General features: G+C 43.5%; 1 protein-coding gene across 1 annotated transcript in view; it reads right to left on the bottom strand.

Annotated features, from left to right (window-relative positions):
- Positions 1–9971, bottom strand: part of PTPRT (protein tyrosine phosphatase, receptor type, T) — a gene marked incomplete at its 5' end in the record, with an annotated part of 340319 nt that overhangs the window by 10931 nt on the left and 319417 nt on the right. Inside the window, 5 exons of the mRNA XM_009883565.1 lie at positions 2691–2840; positions 3832–3967; positions 6407–6561; positions 7882–7998; positions 9817–9914. Coding sequence (XP_009881867.1) covers positions 2691–2840; positions 3832–3967; positions 6407–6561; positions 7882–7998; positions 9817–9914 — 656 coding nt within the window. The remainder of the gene's footprint in view (positions 1–2690; positions 2841–3831; positions 3968–6406; positions 6562–7881; positions 7999–9816; positions 9915–9971) is intronic.

The following is a 9971-nucleotide window of genomic DNA, read 5'->3' as shown; positions in this document are numbered from 1 at the left end:
AACAACGTAAGCTCCAGCGTAAATTGAGGGCACTACACACCTACTAACAATTTCCAGCTCTAAAACCCCACAGCAGTTAGGTAACATTCCTGTTCTCTCCTCAAGGTTGGAAATAGCTGTCACAGGTACAAGCTGCAGCTTTGACCTGGTCATGGAGTGAAACCTCCTCATGTTTCTATTGCCCCTAGCGTGGAAGCACGTATCCTTCTCTCTCTTCAAGTGGATCATGCGCAGAAGCACCCTGAGTATTGACCTGGCTTGCCCAGCAGGTCAGACTGGGTTCAAATCCTCTGGTGATTCCTCAAACTATTGATTTATCTTAACAATGTATACAAAAACTTAAGAGAAAATGTGGTTTGTTTTTTTTAACCGGAAAGTCAGTCTGCTTCATACATTATTTAGATTGCTGCTTTCCTTTTGGAGTGACACATAGGATGCTTCGCTTACATAGTCATACCTTATCTCTGGGGTCTTGCTGTCAGTCTTTTACGTTACCCATCTTTCCCACTGCTTGACAGGCTGTGTTTCTTTAAATCTATTTTTCTTTTGTGTTATCCATTGTGGAGGCCTCCTGACAAACCAGCCCAGGTTGGTCAGCAGGGATCAAAAATAGCCAATCAAAGTGAATGCATCTTAACACTGTCGCTTAAGTTGTGGCAGATATCATTCTACTTTCACTTGTTATGTGTCCTCTTCCTGAGCAAAGCCCACACAGTCATACAGTCAATTCCTCTGCAGCCATCAGAGTAACACGAAACATTTAGGGGCCAAAAATTCTTACAAAAAGCTTGACTTCTGCCAGAGAGGTTACAAATGGAGAAAAGCAGAGGGTCAAACAATCCAAGATAAAGAAATGTGCCTGAGCACAAGATTTGAAATAATATAGCTGCTCTAAATCATGCAGGTTCTACATAAACAGTCCCTTTGTCTAGAGACAGAAAGCAGGTACTCTGGCTGGGGGAGCGACAGGAAATCTCAGATCTCTGACAGTGCAGGTAATTAGGCAGGTGATTTACTCCTGTCTATTTTATGCCCTTCCCCTCTCTCCCTTGTTTTTGTACTTATTCAGATTACAAAATCTCTCCAGAACGAGCTTTTGCATGTTCAGACAACATGCAGTGCATGCGAAATATATCCAGCCTTACCTGAGGGCCAGCGGGACCTAAATAATACAAATTGCACCAACCAATCTACGGTTAGATCAACTGGTTCATAAAGATTGCAGCAAAAGACACCGTCTTTTGCATTAAATCCGGACAAACAGGGCCGAAGAATGCTCTGAGCCAAAATCCTGTAAAAATAGATTCTACAACTAGACAGCGAAGGAACCTCTTATGCAAAGTACAGCGGAGCTTTTCCTTCCCACAGGAGTTGCCAGCGCCTGGCAGCTCAAAAGAACAAGCACACAGGCGACAAATCTCGTCTCGTATCATGACAAAATAAGCTCAGCAAGACTTCCTTTTTTTTAACAGCATAGCAGCATTTGATGAAGTTAGGCTTTGGCTCCTTCATGCCAAGCGTCCAGAACCAGAAACGCTTTTACAGATCTGATATCACTCAATGAAACCAGATCTTTTTTTAATTGAACTGTCATCAGTTGGGATCCACGCTCTTTATCTCACTATCCCAACCTTGATGATTCCCTGTAAGGTTTCAGATAAAAAACGCACATTCACCCTTTGCACGGGAAGAAAAGAGGCATCTGACTCAGACTGGGGTTCTAAAAAGACATTCTCCTGCTGCAAAAGATACTTTGCGGGGAAAGGGGGTGGGCATTTCCTACAATTAAAGGAATCTCCACCTTTTTACTGCTGACTAAGAAGAACAGCCTCCAAACAAATAGCAGAGGTATCTCTCTCTCTCTTTCCCATCTAACTCATCCTGCCCAGATTTCCCACAATATTCTGTTTTTCCATACATTGGTGTTAGCTGAAAATCCTAAAGGGATTTACAGATACATGGGGAATAAGACTGGAAAACTTAGTTCACTGTTCTGCAGGGTGAGTCCCCTATTGTGTAAGAGGTCCAGCTGCACAGGGCTCACGGCTCGTGTGTCCCAAGCCCGTTTATTAGGGTGGGATAAGCAACGGTGACAGCAAAAGGTGGAGCGGTCCTCATTTCATCAGGCAAACAGCGCCACACCAGCACTCGTGAGTTTTACTATATGTCATTTCACTTCTCACCACCACTTACTTGGCACAACATACATAGCGAACCGAGGGATTCAGTTCATTGAAAATTAGTAATAGAGAAAGTAACGCTCAGTGAGCTCCCTTTCTCCTATCGTATGGAAGGACGTCAACAAGTTGATTGTCAAGACTCGGAAGCAGTGTATGAGCCACGAGAACGGATAATAAGAGACCTTGAGGCATAAATGTTTCTGCATAAATTACAAAAGACAATCAACAACAGAATATTTGTTGAAACGAGAAGTACAACATTATCTGTGAAAATTGGTACCCTTGCTCTACTGAAGCGATGGGGAATTTTTTCCTTGCCGAAGGCTGAAAAGTTCATGCTCAAAAACAAATCTCTGCTTGATTCAGTAGTAAAACAACAAAAATCAGCTGAAATCAGACCTTGGCTCAGCGTCCCCTTCTTTCCTCTGTTGGAAATCGTAAAATAACACACAGAAATTGATTAAACACCTACAATACACCAACTACAATGACTGAGACACATGAAATTACCTGAAACTCATCTTTTATCTGGCTGGAATTGGTCTGTGGATCTAGTCTGCTGATGTTGTAATATATGGATCTGAACTCACAAACTGGAATGGCCGTGTTGCCACAGAGACATGCCTCCAAAATGGCATCATGGACAAATACATACTGCTCCTGCACAGGGGAGGGGATAAGATATTAAAATCGTATTGTTAATACAGTTCATGAAATATCACTGCTTTGTTTTTCTTAAATCATGCCCAATATGCATATTTGGCTCTGTTTCACGTGGAGACAAATTACAGTGTGTTATGTGACAGCTTTGTGAGCATATTTCATCCATCATTGAACGTGAGGTCTCATGTATTCATCTCAAATTTACAAGTCAAATGGGAAGTCACCACTCTCAGGAACGCTGAGACGAAACGGGGGTGGATTGAGGAGGAAATCAGGGTGTAAAGCCCTTTTGTTCACAATCACGAGGAAACGGGCAGGAATGGATTGTGCTTTGGATCTACGATAACACCAGCAGGAACAGTTGTACTAACAGGTCTCCATCTGTCTTCAAAATTCCTGGACTCCTGGTATTCCAAGGAAAGTTCTTTCCCCGCACTAAGTATGAGAAGTCCAACAAAGTTAAAAGCTCTTCTCTGTTCCAGGCTATTGCCTTGTCCCTCAGGGGAGAAGGCATTGAAAGACAGAGGAAGAAATTGTGTAGCAGGATAACGGTTCCATGGAAGTTTGTGCAGCTGCTAGACGCTACGTGACGGAGCAGCTTGCTTAATCAGCACCCATTCCTTTAATCAAGGATGTTTCATTTGTTTAGCTCCCAATTGACACAAACTAGGTACTATTCGAGTCTACAGTATACCTATGAATGAGTCATGAGAGGATGCAGGAGCTAGCTTTTTTCTACCGTGAGAATAAAATTAATCAGCAATGCTAAGACCTAAACTTCAAGGTTTGCCCTCCTGTCTTGGAGGCCCCGAGTAGCTGCCAGCGAATGTGATTCGGTGCACATCTGGTCATGTTTAGCCACCAAAAGCTCTGTATAATCACATCACAGAGGAAGCAAGTGTTGACTTAATGAATCGCTGGGCTCCTGTTGAGCAGGGAAGCTGATACGACAGCAGTGCATCCGAAGAGGAGACCTGTTGGCACCTACCTCCGTCTGCACCAGATTGACCCTTTGGGATCGCAGCTCTCGCACACAGTTAAATATATCTACCACGCCTTCGTTCTCTGCCATGTCAAGCATGATGTCGATGGCAATAAAGCACCCTGTTCTCCCGGCCCCAGCACTGAAAAAAGAAAAAACAATGAGGGCCTGAATGATCAAGGGACCGTGGAGGGGCAGAGCTTTACAGAGGAGAAAATAACCGTATCACAGACACAGCTCTCTTCTCTTGGAAGCTGCTCTCCTCTCCTTAATGGGTTGATTTTTCTATGTAGCTAAATTAGCTTAGGATTTAAGAGAATGAGGTAAAATAATATTTCTTGAAAGGGAAACAGACCCAGGTAGCAGGAAAAAAAACCCCTTTGTGTTCTTGAATATCAACAAAAAATTAGGAAAATAATCATTATGATTTTCCAAGGTTGGTTCACCTGCACACCTCTCATCACACAGGATGTGGGAGAGCAGCCTCCAGCTTGCAAACAGACACAATCCCAGAATTTTTTTCCACAGCACTCTTTAAAAGGCACGCACACGTTTACTCAAGCGGGCGTGATGAAAGGGCCTCAGTCCTCCACCTCAAACACTTCCTCTCTCTTTTTAATCCGGAGGAGTTTGGGTCCTGAGGAGAGTGATTTCAAGTTGTGGATTGTAAAATTACAAAGAAAGGAGCTGGAGGCTACTCAAACCCTTCAGTTTAGAGCCCCCCACTGCTTGTGAGAATTGGACTATCTCCTGCAAAACTGTGTTGTCACTGTGTCCTCCTTCCCTCCCGGGAAATCATCCAAGCTGTTTAGGTGTGAAGGATAGCGAGAGGAGAACGTCTCTTCACATTACTCCAAAGGAAAAAGGAAAACTCGGCTCAAATCGGGGAAACTTCAGTTGCACGAAAACTCCAGCAGAGCCGAAAGCAAGGAGATAAGAATGACCATAAATTAATGGACCAGATTAATCAACTGCTGAATAGAGAGAAGATATTTTTCATTTGCAGAATTTTAATGAATAAGTGGCATTTCCTCTCCCTTTATCTCTCAGCTTTTCAGAATTTTAACAAATAGTTATAACATTTCTATATTTAGAGGATCCTGGCACTTCATAAATATCGAACAGTGATATTATCCAGCCAGGCATCGGTAGGGAGAATTTGGTAATTACCACTTAAAGCAAGTCATTAAAATTCAAAAGCAGATAAATAACAGAGAGGAAATGGCATTTATTCATTAAAATCTGAAGGATGAAAAATTTCTCCTTGCTTTCTTGGTGACAGTGTATCAGGTTCAGACTCCTCCCAGGGCCAGACCCGTGTCACGGCACCAAGGCAGCAAATTCAGGTCCCCGGCTCTGAATGAATTCCCTCCTGCCAGCTCCTCAGGCTTAGCTCTATTTTATTATAAAATTGATTCACGCTTGCTGAAAAAAAAAACAACAACAAAACAAAACACCACCCCCAACCCAAAACTATTTTTAAAAGGTAAAATTTAATTGATTTTCCTTTCTAAAGTGGTTGCGGGATGTATTCTCTCTCTCCTCCTGATCACACAGAGTGGCCCTTAGAGGTAATTGCCTGTGGACTGATTAGGGGTGAGATTTTGGGATAGCCAGCTCTGCTCTCCGGCCTTCTCCCCTTTATAGAACACGTGCCCTGAGCTGTGGGCTGAGCACTGCAGAAGTAGCTGCTACAAACCCAAACTCTGTTTTTTAAGAGTATCTTTCCTTGCGTTTGAAGTCATCTAACTGTGATGCCTGCCTGCGTGTGTGCGTGTCTGCTCTCCCACCACCGGCAGCATGCCTGATCGCACCTCAAACGGTTAGCTCTTCACGTCAGGGATACTCTCCTACCTATTCACGCAGCGCAGCAGGGTTTGCAGCTCACTTGGAAGAAAACCGCGCCGAAGAGCCCTCACCGGTAACACCAGCAGCCGGGGAGTTGTTTAGCGAGCGCGTGATTCAAGCTGTGAATTTTCACAGCTGTAAACCAAGCAGCGAGGTTCCCGCAGGCATTCCCCTTCCCGTTACTAGCTGGAAGGCACTGGGAAGGGTTTCAGGCTGACGTTCCCATTCCAGCTCCCGGGCTTTGAGGGGGCTGAGATGCTCAAGGGCTGCCGTCCAGACCCAGGAAAACAGACTAAATTTTTGATGACTATTGACGCCAGTACAAAGCTGAACTGCACATGGGTAGAAAAGCACAGTTGCTTTAAAACTCCCTGTCTTTGTCCCTTCTGCCACCTGAGGTTCGTTGTAGATAACGACTGGAATGGTTTTCCCAGATATTTACCATTTTCCCAGCTCTGCTATGAGCCTCTAAGAGAGTACAGGCCACCAGAGAGTCTTCTACATCCAAATGGCCCTCTCTGACCTACTTATAGCATCTCCAATTCATGCCAGCTAAGCTCCAGAGCTGCCACTTTAGAGAAGAAAACCGAATTCCACTTTGTTTCCTCGTGAGGCCCACAAATTATACTCTTAAACAAACAAAATGTAGTTGGTTATTGCCAGAGGAGAAGAAAAAGGGAAAAAAAGCTGAAAAAGCTGATGGAGGAAAGGCTTGGACAAAGAGCTCGCGTACCTGCAGTGCACAACAATGGGTCCTGCTTCTGGGGGATTGAGAAACTTCACTTGACGGACGAAGCCCAGGAGGCCCGTGGCATAGCAAGGAACGCCGTGGTCCGGCCAGCTGGTGAAGTGGAACTGACGAATCTCTCGGATCTCATGGTAGCCTTTCTGAGGAGACAACGCAGCCTCTATTTTTCTTCCATCATATCACAATCAGCATACTCTGGTCCCTGCTGCTTTCCCTCAAGCAGAGGGCTCAGCGAGCATTTAGGTCTCGTCACACGCGGGAACGTGTCCTGCGCCGCTTTTACTCCGAGAGATTTCAAGCTGAACTCCAAGCACAAATGAAGTGGGGAAGACGCAACTGAGGCCTACGAAGGTGAATTGGCTCCCAACTCAAACGTGTTGCCGTAAGAGCTCAAACCCAGCTGATGAGGAACTTTACAGGGTGACTTCACTGCACTTGTCCAGCCTCCTCTAGTGTTACAGCCATAAACCCCCCCCCCAAGAAGTTACTCTTGAATCCTTTTTGAGGCGTTGAAGTAACAGCCTGGGGAATGAAGGCTGAGAGGGTGGGCATGCCCCAGGCAAGGGTAGATTTTCTGCCATCTCCCGCTAAAAAAAAATCTCAGTTTGAGATTACAGCTGGTGGTGAAAAGGGCAAAAACTGGTACCCAGACCCATCGTTTGGCTTTTCTGGTGAGATCAAGTTATCAGTACGCCACAATTGACACCACTTGTATATGCCCAGCCAAGGGTGACACGGAAATGTCAGTTAGCTGTGACATTTTATCCTACAGGAAACGTAGGCAGAATCCAGCAGCAGGTCCTCTAACCTGTCAGGTTTTGGCATTAGCATTTCTTACCAGGTTTTTCCGGTGATTTAATGAAATATGGAGCTCATGGATTAAAAAACTGGAATAATATTCCCAATGTGGCTGAAGTTCATTTAGCAGGAATTTTGGAAAAGCTTTAAAACCACTTACTGAGTGTTTGGAGAGTAATTTGGACAGACCTGGAATACTCTGACACTCAGAGATCCAATTTCTAATTACACGTAACAAAAATCTTCCAAATCCTGCTGATTTGGGAATAATTTTTATACTCTTGCCTTTATTGTATTGTTATTTCTGCTGAAAGGGGACCCTACCTGGCATCCTGTTTAACTGACACCTTTTTTCATCTGCAATTTGCCACTGTGAAACATGACAGTTATTATTCCGGCACACCATCAACTATCTGCTGGCTTTTGGATGCATTTAAACTTCATGCACTGTGGATTCTACTTTTGCGGCTACATCAAGATGTTCATCTAAAATCATCCGTCCAAAATTGGAATCTCCATCGAAAATTCAGGTTTCTGAAGTGAAACCAGTCCAAATAGTAACAGCTCCCATCTCCAAGAGCGTTCTGGATACGTCTCCCAATGTTCACATTTCTAAACACAAATGTTGTACCCAAATCTCAGTCGATTGAAGATTTCCTTACCTTTTGTACAGTAAATGTGCGTATGACATACTCTGCCAATGGTTCTGTCTCAATTAATGTGACTTTAATATCTCCATAGACCTCTGTGTCATCTGGCCAGTATCGAACACACTTTACCTGGGGAGGGAGAAAAGAAAATATTGAGAGGAACTAACTTCAGTTGAGTCAGAGCTGACCTACATTTTACTCCACTTTCAAGCTGGAGCCAATGCAAATTGGGCTTTCTTCTGATGTACAGACCTTGTCAAAATTAACTGTATAAATTAGATCAAAATTCCTTTACCATATATAGAAAACACAGGGAGGATTTTTTTTTTTCAGTTTCCTGTGTTGTGAATATAAATGAAAAGGATGCATTTAGCTCTTCTTCTTTAGGAACGGCTTCCTTTAATTTCCATACACACCCTGGCCATATATCAGGTTTACAGAATACCTGGCAGCCACTACCATCATCCCCTTTGAGAAAAATCTATGTTCTTGCTAGTGCTACCATAATTCTGAACTCGCTCTGTTTAGCCAAAGAATTTCAGTTCACAGGGATTGAGAGATACTTGCTGATACATTAAATTTGTTTGACTCTAAGCTTTCCTTATCAGATGTGGACACAAATTTGACATTTTACCAGCTGTGACAGGCCTCAAACTAAGGCTCAAGAAAGAAATCTCCTGATCATGTAAAGACATCCAAGCTCAGCCAATTCTAGAAGCAACGTGCAAAGCTAATGGTAGAAACTAAAGCCAAGGCTGTGAAGCTCGAGAAGGGATATTTAGGCTAACAAAGACTATCAAGTTATTAAATGCTCTAGCATGAAAGAGTGGAACAGCACCTAAAAGCTGAAGCAATTAGCTACTGCAAAGCAGGTTTCGTTTTCCAGTTCCAGTCATAAACGAAAGGGGGTTATAAATATTAAATATGATTAATGTAGGTTTGTTGTTTTAGTTTGTTGGGTTTTTTTGTTGTTTTTTTTTTTTTTTTACACAGAGGCATTTATTTCAAACTGAAGTGTCAGTAGAAGGTAAAATAGAATAAATAACAATAAATGAAGAGAATCAGCTGGCATTCAACCATGAGATCTAAGGGAAATCAAATACAAAACAGCTGAATTACTAATGGCTGTGAGAAAACTATAATTTCAATTTTTCTTCGTACTAAAGCAATTTAAGGTGACAAACACCAGGACAAAATTTTTAAAAGCTCCAGTTTCTGGCTGAGACTGTCTGTAAACCAAAGATCAGCAGGAGTGGTAAGAATATGCTTGTGAAAGCCACCCCAGACACGTCGTCTTCTTATTCCCTAAAGTCTAACCTATGCCTTTGGACTTATTCATGTTTGCTCCCATCGCGGGCTTTGCCTACTGCCTTGTGCTGACACAGGGACTTCTGGTTCATCGGAGTCCAAGAGAGCAAAGCGGTGGGTGCTGAGGAGGCCACCGCTGCTGGGTGGCCCCAGGATCCAGCTGTGCACGACCTCGTACCACCAGGGCACAGTGACCTTCTGAAGTGACTGGAAAGTCTCGGCTTTGAACCATCATTTAAAGAGCTCTTTTGATAGTCTGAACACCAGTTGCACATTCTTGCCCCTCCGGATTTTTTGTGGGTAGAGAAGTATTCAAATTATACAGATAAAGAATAATTATTGAAGTAGTACATTTTTCCTTCTGTACGGAAAAAGGAGACAGCTTCTCAGCGAGCATAAATCTGTATAACCCTGCTAAAGCTGAGACTTACACCAGGAACACGATCCTTATTAGTCTAGAAGGGAAGCAGCTAAGTATTACAGAATGTAGCATTTTAGAGAAAAAAACGGGGCGGCTTAATTCATTCCCTTACTACAGTGAGCAAAAGGCATTACACTTGCTGAGCTCGCCTGAGCAGCAGCACCGTGAGATACCCAGTGCCGGTTTGGCTTTATATATTGGGAAAGTGGAACCCTTACCCTGCCCACTTCCACCAAGTTGGTGACCATGACAACACTTGCAGAGTTTTCTTGCCAAATCATTCTCCAGAAATCCTTCACTGTCTCCTGCATCGGCCCTGGGGCGGGAGAGAAGACAAAAGGACATCTTAAGACGGTGTATCGAATGCCAACCG

Source organism: Charadrius vociferus, unplaced genomic scaffold (assembly GCF_000708025.1).
Source record: "Charadrius vociferus isolate BGI_N301 unplaced genomic scaffold, ASM70802v2 scaffold320, whole genome shotgun sequence".
Taxonomy (NCBI): domain Eukaryota; kingdom Metazoa; phylum Chordata; class Aves; order Charadriiformes; family Charadriidae; genus Charadrius; species Charadrius vociferus.
The sequence above is the reverse complement of the archived record's forward strand: the minus strand, read 5'-3'. Positions and strand labels throughout refer to the sequence as shown.